We start from the raw sequence: 16,028 nt of genomic DNA on the forward strand, positions 1-16,028 counted from the left end.
TGATTGACAGGCGGGCACCCTGCAGCTGTTAGCAAAGAGGTTAAAGGCCCGCCTCTTTACCTCACACTAGAAGTGTGGTTGTGTTCAGCATTTCCAATATGGCACCCGCTGACAATCGGCTTCAAAACAGGGCTTCAGAAACAGATTGGTGATGTCACAGAGACTACATCTATTTTTTATACAGACTATATCTGTGAGCTGCTCAGGAGGTTTCAGACTTGATCTGCAATGCTCTTACATTAGCAGAAGATCAAAGCCAGACTGACAGAGAAACCAGACTCCTCTTTTGCGAGTCAGCAGCAGCCAAAAGAGAAATAAGTTGACAACATTAAGGCAAAAATATTCACAAAAATTAAATCTAAGGTTGTTTAAAAATGAGGGTGGGTCATTTTTGAACATTTAGTTTGCTAGCCTTGTAATCTGTGCAACATTACTCCATTGTTTTTGTGCTGACAAACAGAAAAAAGGCACATTTTAAATGTTTTTTTGGAGTTTGTACTGAATGACACCAACAAAGAGAAGTTTGTGTTCATGCACGATAGTTCATCGTGAAAAATCGTATATTTTAACAAACTGCTGAGCTTTTTAATGTCCATTTAGAAATGTAAAATATTCTGTAGCTTTGATAGTTCAGCCCTACACCCCTCACATACAGACTGAGATTGAGTACCAACTTCGATGGTGAAAGAAAGGTTGTGTTATAAAGATGAGGCAGAGGAGCTCCTCATGTCTGTGCCAACCTTCTTCTTTGAGTGAACAGCAGCCTGTTAGAGCGACGGCCTGCTCTTACATAACATGAGCAGACTGAACATAAGGATATTAAGAACACACTGAGGGAAGTAGGTTAACAGCGCTGCTCTCCCATGACTTTGTAAGAATGAGAGCTAATCACTGAGGAGGCTTTGGAAAAAAGAAAAAAATTAAAGCTCACGCACATTCTTCGCCAAGGCTACGGCTAACAGAGGCTCCATAAGCTACAACAGCACTTTAAACTTATGAGACAGAAGCTTAAGAGGAGCGGGGGAGGGGTCACCTTGACTGTACAAGTTCAAGGAGGGAGAAATGTACTGTAAAAAACACTGTAACCACCAGAACGATAAAAACAAGCACTATTTTAGATTATTATTACTACTTTTAAGATTAGACAAAGCAAATAATACAGTTAAAAAATAAATGTTGGACTTTAATTAAATTTCAGTGTAAAAAAGGAAGAACTGATAAAAAGAAGGAAAAATAGCCGGTAAATGAAAAGAAGCTGATAAGTACAGATGTGGCAAAAATCTACTTTAAAACAGCGTCTTCATTCTTCATAGAGCCTAAAAAGATTTATTAGTAAGGGGCTTATCAATCATCATCCTGGCCAATGATTGCGGCAGATATTCAGCATTTTGGTGATTTTCTGTATCTGCATTTTATTTTACCGTTCATCAATAAAACTATTTTCCCTCACCACCTTGTCTCATCTTAAGTCACGCCCACAACATGTTCTGATTGGCTAGAGGTCACGTGACTGGGTAACTGTAACTAGCTAGCTGTTAACTCCTTTAAATTATGCTAAAAGTACCAATTTTTAAAAAGTTATTCAAAAAATAGTCTTGCGTTGGAGTAATACTCCAAATTTTAAATTTTCGTTATATCTGAAGTTTTTCAGCATATCAGCTGTTGGTCTCATGAGTTACTAATAATTGATACTGGTGTCAGCCCTAAAAAAATCGATATCAGTATCGTCAAAGTTTACAACAATTTTTAAAATGTCAAGAATGTCAAGTTGAATTTTAATGCAAATGCAAAGCGTTATAAAACCCCTGAATTAATTAAATACATTTGTTTCTATTGCAGTAAAGAAATAAAAAGGAACAAAAATCAGTACTATGTTTATTTTTCATTTTGAAGTTAAGTTGAAAGGTTTGTAATAAAACTAGTTTGCCGAAAACAAAGTAAAATGTGACATTGTAAAAATGTAACAAAAGAACTTTAAAAACGCTCTGTGGCGCAATAATTGAACGTTTAACTTCAACTTTAGTCTCAACTCTTTCGAGGGAATCCCACGGTCTCACAAAAGTTTGTGAAATATTCACAAAAGTTCATCATGAGTGAATAAATGAATTCTTTGCTTTTCACTTCAAGCTTATTTTGAGACAGCAACACGCCCGCCTTTAGTAGTACGGGGTTCTGGCGTGAAATCACAAGTCCAGTGACCTTAAGGGCTTTCTGCCAGTTTACACAGCAGGAGTAACGGCTGCTCATGTCCACCGTAAAAACACAATCAATGCTGACACGTTATGTTAGCGCAAATCATGATCTTCCCCCGAACCTAACCACATAGTCCAGGTCCTTAAACCCACAACCAAACCCTGCTGTTTGGTTACCTCTAAGCATCAAAACCACCAGACTTCAGTCTCCTGTTAATTTAATCCAAACCTCCAACCATTGGACACGACATCTCCCACTGATATTCATATTCCTTAAGTTTTAACACATCAGTTTGAAATTCTTGTTGACTGACAGACGAGGAAAGAATGGTTAATCCTATATAATTTAATTTTGTGATATCTGTTTTTTTGACGTTTTCTAGAATTGCCATTGGATTGGAAATATCACTGTTTCTTTTATAAAACAAATATCAGTTGTTATTTTGAAATAAACCAAGAATAAAACCCAATTCTAAAATTCTATCAAACTAAGGAGAAAGAAATGGAAATACGTGCATAAATTAATGTATTATATTTTTTGTGACTTTATAAGAATTGCCACAATACTGGACTGGAATTGTTTTTGTTGTGGAATAATTTGAATTGTAAAACCAGCTGATAAATCAATCATTATCGAATGAATATAAACATTTGCAGACTGACATGAGATAGGAGAGATAATCACGTCCAAATGCATCTTTTCGTCTTTGTTTCTATTTTTGTGACTTTTTCAAATATTGCCATTTGTTTTAATTGAGTTGGAAAAGTTATAAAAATGTTACAAAATAAATGTCAGTTGATATGTCTGTTGTTACAAAACAAACTTCCTGTAATAACAGATAATTTAAAAATTCATCCAGAATAATAAAGGAAAAATGGAAATTCATGTTGGCATACGATTGTGGTTGTTTTCATGACTTTTAGAGGAAGTTCCTATTTTACTTTGTTGATTTATTTTGATTTTAAAGTAATTAAACAACATCAGATTTATAAATCATCACCTGATAATCTTACAGAAATAACACATTGGTTTGAAATTCTTGCAAACATTCGTGTCCTTGTGCAGGATGCCAAATATCATATTTTCGTGACTTGTCCGAATACTTCATTGATTGTGATTTAAGGTAAACACACTTCATTTTAGAATATATATCCATCGTTATAAGATTTAAACATAAAATTATAAAAATCTGTCAAACAACTTTGTGTCGGAGGAGTCGTATGACATCATGTTTGGTTCATTGAGGTCATTGAAGACATTTGAAACATCACTTTTTCCTCGCAGGACTTTAACATCTGAATCAAACAAACACATTTATTAGTTTAACTTCAAATTTAAACTTGTTTCAGGAATTATCTAATCTTTCAAGAAATTTGATTTCAATTTCCACTTCATCCATAACTTTTGCAGTTTTAGTATTTTTCCAAACTTAAAACCAAACTAAACATTTTAGCTTTATTATTATTGAAGGAATGACTGTAGAAAAGGTAGAAAAGGACTGAACACTTGCACAGTTACACAATTAGTGTTTTTTACAAGCAATGACAAGCTTAGGGCCCCATGGTGTTAAATGTTTGTCATTGTGTCTTTGTTTTCTTAAACATGGGGAAAAATGAGTTTGGCATCAAAATTATGTCAACATGAAAAAATCCACAAAAAATAACAAGTCACTACAGATCTGAAATTAATATTTTCATCATTACAATTTATAAAACCTCCCAAGTCATTGAACTGATTATTAAACAGCCAGTTTTCAACATTACATTTGAGTAATATCATAACTGTTGCATAAAACTTAAAAAAGATTCCTTTATTTATTTTAAATGAAGGAAAGATTTGAAGCTTTATAAAAGGACTAGTGAAACCGACGGAACTTATAATTAGGCAGAGTTGTGATACAGGACCGGACAGCCTGGACTGTGACACATCCACAACAGGGTAAGATGACTCATTTCAGATAAAAAGTAACACCTGACAGGAGCAGGGGACACAAACAGAGGACACACAGGACACGGACAGGTTGTCTTACATTGAGCACAGTCGAGTGAAGTGTTGCTGTCCTCCGCGGTGTCTGTCAGGATGGTGATATCCTCCCCGGCTGCTGCATTCAGAATCAAACAGTATCTGTTCCAGTCTGCCGCATCTACAGCATCTCTGCACAACGAGAGCAGAGCAGGGTGATGGGGAGAGCGCGGACGAGTCGACCCAAAGAACCGACTCTTTTCAGCAGAGCAGGGTGATGGGGAGAGCGCGGACGAGTCGACTCAAAGAACCGACTCTTTTCAGCAGAGCAGGGAGTAGTGATGCGGAGAGCGTGGATGAGTCGACTCAAAGAAACAATTCTTTTGAGAGGATGATGGAGCAGTGTTGGCAAGACTGCGGATGAGTCGTCTCAAAGAACCGACTCTTTTAAGCAGAGCAGGGAGTAGTGTTAGGAAGACTGTGGACGAGTCGACTCAAAGAAACAACTCTTTTGAGAGGCTGAGGGAGCAGTGAAGGGGAGTGGGTGGACGAGTCGAGTCAAAGAACCGACTCTTCTAAGTAGAGCAGGGAGTAGTGATGGGGAGAGCGTGCACGAGTCGACTCAAAGAACTGACTCTTTTGAGCAGGAAGTAGTGATATAATCGCTTGAATATAATAAATAATGTTGTTTTTGTTTGTTTTTAACTTTGAATAACCTTTTTTTTACCTACAGAAGGAGCTTGTCCTCTTCTTCAGAGGCCGCCATGTTTCTACCATGTTTCTTCAGTAGCAACTTGTATTTGGCTAATGGCTTTGCATAATGCACAGTGAGAGAGTAAGAAGAAGAAGAAGAAGGTTGTTACAATAATTTGTATTGATGGACATTCTGATGGTGAAAACTTGACCAATGGATCCGAGGATGGACGTACAGGAGTTTTTTGTCCTTGAAGGCCACCGTCACCTCAAAACCACGAGGGGTGAGTAAGGGAGCATGTCAATCAAGAATCTGACCGCTAGATATCCCTAAATATTCTCTTTTCTACACCCTGAACCTTTAAATGTGCTGAGGAATCTAGCATATTTACCCTTCCCAAATAAAAGTCTGCATATGTGGACCAAATGATCTGATCACTGCACAGACTCTAAACTCCCATCAGGAGCAAGAGGGGTGGATCAGGACAGGAGGTGGAGTGGAGGGGTGAGGGTCTGGGTGGGGGGATGGACTGAGGTGGGACACCGTACTACTGTGCAGACCTTGCTGCTGTCAGTGCCGGGTCACATGGGGAGAGAAATGACTCCTCTGCTCGGTGGAAATGTGAGTTTTCACCTTTTTAATCTTCATCACTGCTGACAGGTGTGGGCTTATGTTTATGTAACCCACATTTCTGTAACCTATGAGCCGCAGCCAGTGGGCTTATTTCTCACCAGTTGTACCCCGTCATGTAATTTTCACTTAGATGTCAGCGTGTGAAAGTAGGTCTAACATTTTTAACTCCAATCAAAAAACCGAAGGAAGGTTTTTTTTACTCAGAAGTTTTGATGATCAGTTTCAGTGGTATGAACTGCACTATGATAATTTGTCGTACCATTTAACAGAACAGAAGATGTTTTATTTGAACTCTTCCTTAATTTTTATTTTTTTTAGGATGAAATTAAATGAATGTAGTCTTCTCCTTACATGTGTTTACTTTTATTTCCAATTTCTTTGCAATAAAATTCCCACTTACTGAAAAAACAACAAACTTCTGAAAATTTAAGACAGTTAATTAGTTGGATAAAAAGTAAAAGTGGTTAGACAGATAAAGTCACATAAAAGCAAGTCTGTAAAAATGGGTTTTAAGAAAATGTCACTGATATCTACAAAGTCAGTGAAACCAGAAGAGGTTGAGATAACAGCAAGAAGGTTCAAATATTTAGAAAATCATTATAATTCTATTTTAAATTACCGTACTTATTTATCTTTAAACACAGTCACACCTCCTTCCTTTATCAGTACAACTCTACTTAAATGGTGTTTCAGTAGAAGCTTGAAATCACAGAGACAGATCCCCCTCTTCCTGTGTGTGTGTGTATACATGTTTCTGTGTGTTCACATACTTCCATCTTCAGGAAGTCTCAGACACTGTCGGATTCCTTAGAGTCTTTGTGGATGTGACAAAGATGGCAACACGCCACGACATGCCAACAAAGACCGCATATCTCAGAGCCTGGATCTACGACAGAGAGGTGAAGCGAGCGTGTTCAGACGTGGAAAAACACCACACAATGCACAGGTACATGCTGTCTCTCACCCCCCCCCCCCCCTCTCGTCTCTTGCCTGTCAGTCTTTCTTACCTGCCAGAGGAATTCTGCAGCGGACACACCTGGTGTCAAACTGATGATGAGCCACTTCACGCTGTTTGCTTCAGACCCACAGTGACGTATCCACTGAAAGGGGGTTTAAAGTGGAGGAAAAAGTTGTGTTTGCAAATGGACATTCTTGAAGATAGTATGAAAAACGTAAAGTTACTCAGAGAAGGTGAGGTCTGGTTTTAAAACGTCCTTCAATAGAGGGGCAGACAGGTGTGTGAACCCCTCAATGTACATACACTACAATGCACAGAGAGAAGTTGAATAAAGGTTGAATAGCCTTGAAATTGCATTCTTCTTCATGGCCATTAGGGGGCGACAGCACGGGCAGCATGAAGAGGTTTGATTGTACGACATATTTATTTCTGCTTTAAAGATCTGCCTTTTTGAACTGGTGTACTGTGTATGTGGTTTCTGCAGCCAGCCTCCAGTGGACACTCCAGGAAATGCAGCTCTTTGGAAACAGCTTCTCAAGACTGGAGGTTGCGACATGGTAGGACAGGAATCCTTTTTGTGGTCACAGAGCAACCATATTAAATCACCTAGCAGTTTTCCAAGTTTGCTTGTGTTGTATAAACCTTTGGGTGTCATCTTACTGGATCTACATTCATACGAAACCACAACCTCATCTTTACGTGTCAGTAGCTGTGTGGTGCAGGGTTTCTTTTGAATTCTAAAAAGATTACTTCCCGTCTTTAGTAAATTTACCCTTTTGTCCTCGCTGCAGAATGAAGGTTTTACTGCTATTGTGGCCTGAAGGCATGACCAGACGTGACCCAGCCCAGCAGGTAATAAAAGGAGCCCTAATTTGTGTGTAATTTCTGTTCCCTGGAGTACTGGTTCAAGGGGAGTGACACCTGGAAGGAGCCTTAAGATAAGAAATCCTGAAATACTGCTTGGTCCTGACAGAGTCATGTGGTCCTGCTTTCATTTCTATTCACAGTGTTGAAGAGGTGTTCTGGGATGTTGCAGTATAGCTCTAATCAGCAACTTGAGAGCCGACATTGTGCTCAGGTATAAAGGGAAGCGTTGTTTAACTCTCCAGATATCTGGGAAAATAATACACTGTTGTTGAGTCTCAGTTTCACAGTAAATATTAAGATACAGGCTTCCCTCTGGCTTAGTGTATCTGGAAAGAAATGGGTCACAAGTTTGCCGAATTTGTTTTGTGTATTGAATAAGTTCAGTCATTTCTTGGCTCATTACATCCAACAGAGGAGCTTTCTCTGGTGAGTCTCAGTTTCACTGTACATACTAAATTATACAGAGGCTTTATTCTGGCCTGTATCAGTGGTATGAACCCAGAAAGAAACATGTGAAGGTAAAATGAACAGTTATTTCCTTATATCATCACAACCTAAAAAAGGAGCTGTGTTGGGTGAGTCTCAGCTTCACTGTACATATTAAGATACAGGTTTTTAATTTGGCTTACCTCAGTGCTATGACCCCAGATAGAAGCCTGTATATGCAAAGAAACGCCACCACTTCTTGGGTCATTACATCCTACAGAGGAGCTGTGTCTTTGGAGTCTTGGTTTAACAGTGAATGTTTCTACAGTGGCGTCATACTAGTCTACTTCAGTGGTATGAACTTAGAAAGAGACATGTGCAGGTAAAATAATCGTAATATCTTGGCTTATTACATCCCACAGAGGAGCTGCGTTTGGTGAGTCTCAGTTTCACTGTACAAATTCAGTTACAGGCTTTGCTTTGGCTCAGTGTAGCTGGAAAGAAATGGGTCAGAAGTTGGCCAAATTAATTTTGTGTATTCAAAACAAACTCAAATCATTTTTCCACTCATTGCATCCTCCAGAGGAGCTGTGTCTGGTGAGTCTCAGTTTCACTTTACATATTAAGATACAGGTTTTTAATTTGGCTTACCTCAGTGCTATGACCCCAGACAGAAACTTGTATATGCAAAAAAAAACGCCACCACTTCTTTGCTCATTACATCCTACTGAGGAGCTGTGTCTGTGTGAGTCTCAGTTTCACTGTACATATTAAGCTACACAAAGGTTTCACTCTGGCCTGCTTCAGTGGTAGGGACCCAGAACGAAACTTGTGAAGGCACATTAAACTCAGTCATTTCTTGGCTCATTACATCCTATAGAGAAGCTGTGTCTGGTGAGTCTCAGTTTCATTGTACATGCTTAATTACACAGAGGCTTTATTCTGGCCTGCCTCAGTGGTATGAACCCAGAAAGAAACATGTGTATGCAAAAAAAATCCCACCCCTTCTTTGCACATTGCATCCTACTGAGGAGCTGTGTCTGTGTGAGTCTCAGTTTCACTGTACATATTAAGCTACACAAAGGTTTCACTCTGGCCTGCTTCAGTGGTAGGGACCCAGAACGAAATTTGTGAAGGCACATTAAACTCAGTCATTTCTTGGCTCATTACACCAGAGGAGCTGTGTCTGGTGAGTCTCAGTTTCACTGTACATGCTAAATTACACAGAGGCTTTATTCTGGCCTACCTCAGTGGTATGAACCCAGAAAGAAACATGTGTATGTAAAAAAAAAAACACCCCTTCTTTGCTCATTGCATCCTACAGAGGAGCTGTGCCTGGTAAGTCTCAGCTTCACTGTACATGTTAAGATACACAAAGGTTTCACTCTGGCCTGCTTAAGTGGTATGGACCCAGAACGAAACTTGTGAAGGCACATTAAACTCAGTCATTTCTTGACTCATTACATCCTATAGAGAAGCTGTGTCTGGTGAGTCTCAGTTTCACTGTGCATGCTAAATTACACAGAGGCTTTATTCTGGCCTGCCTCAGTGGTATGAACCCAGAAAGAAACATGTGTATGTAAAAAAAAAACCACCCCTTCTTTGCTCATTGCATCCTACAGAGGAGCTGTGCCTGGTAAGTCTCAGCTTCACTGTACATGTTAAGATACACAAAGGTTTCACTCTGGCCTGCTTCAGTGGTAGGGACCCAGAACGAAATTTGTGAAGGCACATTAAACTCAGTCATTTCTTGGCTCATTACACCAGAGGAGCTGTGTCTGGTGAGTCTCAGTTTCACTGTACATGCTAAATTACACAGAGGCTTTATTCTGGCCTACCTCAGTGGTATGAACCCAGAAAGAAACATGTGTATGTAAAAAAAAAAACACCCCTTCTTTGCTCATTGCATCCTACAGAGGAGCTGTGCCTGGTAAGTCTCAGCTTCACTGTACATGTTAAGATACACAAAGGTTTCACTCTGGCCTGCTTAAGTGGTATGGACCCAGAACGAAACTTGTGAAGGCACATTAAACTCAGTCATTTCTTGGCTCATTACACCAGAGGAGCTGTGTCTGGTGAGTCTCAGTTTCACTGTACATGCTAAATTACACAGAGGCTTTATTCTGGCCTACCTCAGTGGTATGAACCCAGAAAGAAACATGTGTATGTAAAAAAAAAAACACCCCTTCTTTGCTCATTGCATCCTACAGAGGAGCTGTGCCTGGTAAGTCTCAGCTTCACTGTACATGTTAAGATACACAAAGGTTTCACTCTGGCCTGCTTAAGTGGTATGGACCCAGAACGAAACTTGTGAAGGCACATTAAACTCAGTCATTTCTTGACTCATTACATCCTATAGAGAAGCTGTGTCTGGTGAGTCTCAGTTTCACTGTGCATGCTAAATTACACAGAGGCTTTATTCTGGCCTGCCTCAGTGGTATGAACCCAGAAAGAAACATGTGTATGCAAAAAAAATCCCACCCCTTCTTTGCTCATTGCATCCTACAGAGGAGCTGTGCCTGGTAAGTCTCAGCTTCACTGTACATATTAAGCTACACAAAGGTTTCACTCTGGCCTGCTTCAGTGGTAGGGACCCAGAACGAAATTTGTGAAGGCACATTAAACTCAGTCATTTCTTGGCTCATTACACCAGAGGAGCTGTGTCTGGTGAGTCTCAGTTTCACTGTACATGCTAAATTACACAGAGGCTTTATTCTGGCCTGCCTCAGTGGTATGAACCCAGAAAGAAACATGTGTATGCAAAAAAAATCCCACCCCTTCTTTGCTCATTGCATCCTACAGAGGAGCTGTGCCTGGTAAGTCTCAGCTTCACTGTACATGTTAAGATACACAAAGGTTTCACTCTGGCCTGCTTAAGTGGTATGGACCCAGAACGAAACTTGTGAAGGCACATTAAACTCAGTCATTTCTTGGCTCATTACACCAGAGGAGCTGTGTCTGGTGAGTCTCAGTTTCACTGTACATGCTAAATTACACAGAGGCTTTATTCTGGCCTACCTCAGTGGTATGAACCCAGAAAGAAACATGTGTATGTAAAAAAAAAAACACCCCTTCTTTGCTCATTGCATCCTACAGAGGAGCTGTGCCTGGTAAGTCTCAGCTTCACTGTACATGTTAAGATACACAAAGGTTTCACTCTGGCCTGCTTAAGTGGTATGGACCCAGAACGAAACTTGTGAAGGCACATTAAACTCAGTCATTTCTTGACTCATTACATCCTATAGAGAAGCTGTGTCTGGTGAGTCTCAGTTTCACTGTGCATGCTAAATTACACAGAGGCTTTATTCTGGCCTGCCTCAGTGGTATGAACCCAGAAAGAAACATGTGTATGCAAAAAAAATCCCACCCCTTCTTTGCTCATTGCATCCTACAGAGGAGCTGTGCCTGGTAAGTCTCAGCTTCACTGTACATATTAAGCTACACAAAGGTTTCACTCTGGCCTGCTTCAGTGGTAGGGACCCAGAACGAAATTTGTGAAGGCACATTAAACTCAGTCATTTCTTGGCTCATTACACCAGAGGAGCTGTGTCTGGTGAGTCTCAGTTTCACTGTACATGCTAAATTACACAGAGGCTTTATTCTGGCCTGCCTCAGTGGTATGAACCCAGAAAGAAACATGTGTATGCAAAAAAAATCCCACCCCTTCTTTGCTCATTGCATCCTACAGAGGAGCTGTGCCTGGTAAGTCTCAGCTTCACTGTACATATTAAGCTACACAAAGGTTTCACTCTGGCCTGCTTCAGTGGTAGGGACCCAGAACGAAATTTGTGAAGGCACATTAAACTCAGTCATTTCTTGGCTCATTACACCAGAGGAGCTGTGTCTGGTGAGTCTCAGTTTCACTGTACATGCTAAATTACACAGAGGCTTTATTCTGGCCTGCCTCAGTGGTATGAACCCAGAAAGAAACATGTGTATGCAAAAAAATCCCACCCCTTCTTTGCTCATTGCATCCTACAGAGGAGCTGTGCCTGGTAAGTCTCAGCTTCACTGTACATATTAAGCTACACAAAGGTTTCACTCTGGCCTGCTTCAGTGGTAGGGACCCAGAACGAAATTTGTGAAGGCACATTAAACTCAGTCATTTCTTGGCTCATTACACCAGAGGAGCTGTGTCTGGTGAGTCTCAGTTTCACTGTACATGCTAAATTACACAGAGGCTTTATTCTGGCCTGCCTCAGTGGTATGAACCCAGAAAGAAACATGTGTATGCAAAAAAAATCCCACCCCTTAAAATTTAGTTTTTTAAAATTTAACAGCATCATGAAGAAGATTTGTAAAAAGCAAAAAGTGAAGCTTTGTCAGGTCGTTCCTCAGGAGGAGAAGAAAACTACTTTTACAATGTTGATGTTTTATGATTCCAGGAAATCGGGAAACCCTTATCTGCTTTTGCTCTCCATACAAACTGTTTGTAGTAGATGTAGACTCTGTAGAGATTAGAGATCTCTACATATGTCCAGTTGCATCCTCTGTGTGTGGTATTTTTTACTTTAACTCTAGAAAATGAAAGCGGAGACAGTACCTGTGAGATGTCAGAAACGCAACATACTGCATATTATTTTATAGAATGTGTGAAGTGATTGAAACTGGAACAAAATTTCCACAGCACATTATATCTTACTGGATCTGACAGGTCAGCGTGACCAGTTACTCGATATAAACAATGTTACTGCTCATGCAGTTCTGTTTACTTGCGTTATCTCAAAGTGAAGTGGGTCAACAGAGGTGAGGTGATAAGAGAAGAGGTGTGAAGTGGGAAATGTACCTTTAATAACTTTGATTAATGACCATTCGAGTAGGCGACGAAGGGAAAGGTTCAAGTTTATTAATGCTGTGTTTATAATCTCTAAAATTCTGCCTGATATTGTTTATTTTTTTTTACAGAGAAGTATGCATTGATTGGGAACTGTCTTTTCTGTTGCATGTCTCAGGTTATAAGAAGATATCCTGTAGGTCTACAGAGACCCCTGCTGGTTAAGGAGCTTACTACAAGACAGGAGACTTGTGCCGTTTGTAAGAATTCACCCAAAATATGAACTAACTTTGCAGCTGGCGGCTCTACTCCGTGGTATTCATGTGACAGCTTTGAGTGCTTTGCTGTGAAACCTCAGAGTAAGATCAGGTGTGAGGATTGCTTTCAGATTAACCTGGGAATATGACAGATGTCTGCTTTTCAGGCAGCTCTTGTACAATAATCAAACGGTGCAAAGTCCAGATAAGTTGGATTCCAGGCTGTATCACAAATGTGGAAAGAGTCCAAGGAGGTGAATATTCATGCAGTGGCACTGCAAATCTTAAAGGATGAGCCACAAATGGATTCAATTCCTCCAAGAGTGAGATGATCTGGTTCATGCATCTGTAGTTTTATGCTTCTACACTAGAGCTCAAAAGGAGATTAAGAAACGTGTGACACATGATGAAGTGTCATTTCTCATTGTGATGTTTAAAACACTCGATTCAACACTTTGCAAACATTACTTCTAAGCGTACCCTCTCTGTGACCTGTAGGTGGCTCTATGGAAACTTGGATCTACAAACTCTTCTCCTGTGTAAACACCGATGACTGGAATAAAAAGTGAGCGTGAGCCAGCAGTCAGTACAGCAGCCATGATGAAGACACTCGCTCTGCTCTCTGCAGCCCTGATGCTGCTGCTGCTTCCTGGGACTCTGACTCAAGGTAAGCTGCAGACTTAATCATTACTCTGTATTTCAATTTAATGTCATTTTCTTAAAGGTTTAAAGCTATTTGTCCTCCATATTTTTTTTGTCATTATCATCTCAGAGAGTCAAGTCGCTCCCATAGACGTGGTGGTGGAGAACAGCTTACTGGGCTCGGCTCCTGCTACCTTCAGCACTCATGTGGTTTACAGAGGGATCCTGCTGGGAGCTCTGAAGAGACTCATGGCCTCTAATGGAGACTTTAAGTAAGATCACAGCATCCACCATCACCTGAGACTCATAATCCACAATTTAAAACTACCTTTAAGTCATGAAGAAGTGTGTTTTCTACTACATAGTACAAGGAATAAATCATAGAATATCACAAGAATATATTTTTAAGATTGTACGCTTGCAATGAGGGCTGTTAAACAATTATTTTAAAAAATCTGGATTAATTTCTGAATTTTTCACGAATAATCACATTTTTAATCCCATGTTTAAAACTCGAATATTTCGCATTTTAAAGCTCCTGTGAGGAACTTTTGGTTGGTGTTGATTTTGGCGTCCCCTGTGGACAAAACTGCACCTCTTATTTCTACTGATTTTTTCCTGCACATTTGTTATTAAAAAAAACCCCAAAAATCTAATTCTGCCTTCTAAATGAATCAGTCATACAGAATCTCTGCTGGGGGGAAAAGGTTGTTAGCAGCGTGAAGCTAATATCTTCTTCTGACACCTACCCCCCAGCAGTGGTTTCAGACATTAATCAAAACAACTGTCTTATCGGCGATGAATTTATTTTGCTTTTCTAGGTGATAAAGAGAAATCAGTTTAGTCTGTTTAATAACAGCAAAAAATTCTAACAGGAGCTTTAAAATAACGTTTAAAGCCAAGTCATCAACATCAGGGGGATCAGTAGAGTGAATGTATCGGATGAATAGGAGAAACCTGTCATCATCAGGAGCCTGGCTTTTCTAAAACAACTTCCTGCATCCTCTCGCTTTAACTTCCACTCCTTTTTGCACCGGTCCCCCACCTGAGAGTCTGCACCGATGCTAGCTTAGCGACCAGGTGTAACGCTGTTTATCGCTCACCGTGGAACTGAAAGTAAATTATGCATGTAAATTGAAGTGACATGTTTTAATCGCTCAGATATAAACTGTTATTACTAAGATGAAAATAATACGATGGTACAGAGTGGAAGAAAGATCTTTACGATAAATTCAGGATCCAATTAATCCTTTCAAGTCTTGAAAAAGCATGTTTTACATTTTATTTGTAAGTAGGCTAACAACAAAAATGAATCAGGTTATGAACACCAGATTTAAATTAAACTGTGACACGTAACCATTGTTACATGTAACTCAGATGAAGGGAGTTTGCCTCAAAGCATGCAGCTGAATCGCATTCCTCCACCTTCATGAAAGGTGCTTTGTTCAGCTGTGCATACCTGGGAGAAACACAGGACGTGCAGGGTGCAGGACACTCCCCATGCCAACACATGAAACCATGCAAAGGACAGACACAGACAACCTCTGTTGTATCCTGCAATCAAACAAACTTACCTTTTACTAACAAGACAAAACAAGTTTATTAAAGGGTCCAGTTGGGGCGGGATGGGCTTCTGGTTCGGCATACCTTGTAGGTCCATGTGTTTCAAGGAGAGGAGAAGAGAAGGAGTGGGGTATGGTCCTACTTCATCGATGTTCCCTCTGTTTGGTCTCACAGGTTCACCTACACAGAGGATCTGAACTACGGCCCCTACTTGGAGAGTGTGAACGGTCTGGCAGGAAACGACAAAGAGCGCACGTACTGGGAGCTGCTGGTTAAGACTCCAGACGGCATTATCAAAAGACCTGACGTCGGTGAGTCAACTGTAAAAAAAAATCTGTCTTTGTTTTTGAGAATTTTGTATCAGATAACAAACATTTTTCTGGCTCTAATTTTTTTTCTCTGCAGGTATTGGATGTTACATTCCCAGCGCTAACGAGCAAATCATCCTGAGATTTTCAAAATGGTGAAGATTCAGCAGCCTGCAGCGTACACCAACATGAAAATCAGTGTATGAGGAGAACAATGAAACATGTGTCTGTGTTTAATGTTGAGTGAATAAAAGAAATCCTGCATGTGTCGTTTTGTTGATTTGAAAAGAGAATAATCAACTGTGAATGCTGAAGAGAAAGGAACAAGGGGCAAAGGAGGTTCTGCACATATCTTGGGTGCACCATGCCAACACTTATCAAAACAGTATCATGGCTTCACATATGACAATTGGAGGAGTTGGAGGTGCAGTGTCCTTTTTACTATGCAGTCATTTTACACAGCATGTTAACTCAAGGGCAAACAAGCAGCAACGAACCAAATGAACCAGGCTGCAAAGGATTTTGTGTTAATGAAGAGATAGAAAAAGAGAGGTTTTTTTTGCTGCATGCACAAAATACAACTCAAATTTAAATTCCTCTGTGGAAACCGATACACTCTGACATTAAAAAACATGTATGTACATAGTGCTAAAATATCTGAATGCTTCATAAGCTTTTGGATTTGATCAAGTCTTAAAATCAGGTTACTACAAAGAAACAGAATTAAACTTTTTAATTTAATTGTATGGTC

At 40.0% G+C, this 16,028-nt stretch overlaps 2 protein-coding genes across 10 annotated transcripts in view; one reads left to right on the top strand and one right to left on the bottom strand.

Annotated features, from left to right (window-relative positions):
• Nucleotides 1-4,365, bottom strand: part of LOC117824844 (ATP-binding cassette sub-family G member 4-like) — a 22,034-nt gene extending 17,669 nt beyond the window's left edge. Inside the window, exon 1 of the mRNA XM_034700319.1 lies at nucleotides 4,223-4,365. The gene's annotated coding sequence lies outside the window, so the exon portion shown is untranslated. The remainder of the gene's footprint in view (nucleotides 1-4,222) is intronic.
• LOC117824845 (transcobalamin-1-like) lies at nucleotides 4,182-15,544 on the top strand. Of its 9 annotated transcripts, XM_034700320.1 has the most exons (12): nucleotides 4,897-5,132; nucleotides 6,265-6,428; nucleotides 6,925-6,997; nucleotides 7,232-7,292; nucleotides 7,448-7,518; nucleotides 8,156-8,169; nucleotides 8,317-8,330; nucleotides 12,686-12,767; nucleotides 13,263-13,431; nucleotides 13,537-13,678; nucleotides 15,144-15,280; nucleotides 15,375-15,544. In XM_034700320.1, the coding sequence occupies exons 9-12, from the start codon at nucleotides 13,314-13,316 to the stop codon at nucleotides 15,434-15,436; spliced, it is 459 nt and encodes a 152-aa protein (XP_034556211.1). In that variant the 5' UTR covers nucleotides 4,897-5,132; nucleotides 6,265-6,428; nucleotides 6,925-6,997; nucleotides 7,232-7,292; nucleotides 7,448-7,518; nucleotides 8,156-8,169; nucleotides 8,317-8,330; nucleotides 12,686-12,767; nucleotides 13,263-13,313; the 3' UTR covers nucleotides 15,437-15,544. The 9 variants fall into 9 exon arrangements, with proteins under 9 accessions (XP_034556212.1, XP_034556215.1, XP_034556217.1 ...); XM_034700321.1 differs by lacking the exons at nucleotides 8,156-8,169; nucleotides 8,317-8,330 and having other exon boundaries at nucleotides 4,182-5,132; XM_034700324.1 differs by lacking the exons at nucleotides 7,448-7,518; nucleotides 8,317-8,330 and having other exon boundaries at nucleotides 4,182-5,132.
• The last annotated feature ends 484 nt before the right edge of the window (nucleotides 15,545-16,028 follow it).

Source organism: Notolabrus celidotus, chromosome 14, assembly GCF_009762535.1.
Source record: "Notolabrus celidotus isolate fNotCel1 chromosome 14, fNotCel1.pri, whole genome shotgun sequence".
Lineage (NCBI taxonomy): Eukaryota > Metazoa > Chordata > Actinopteri > Labriformes > Labridae > Notolabrus > Notolabrus celidotus.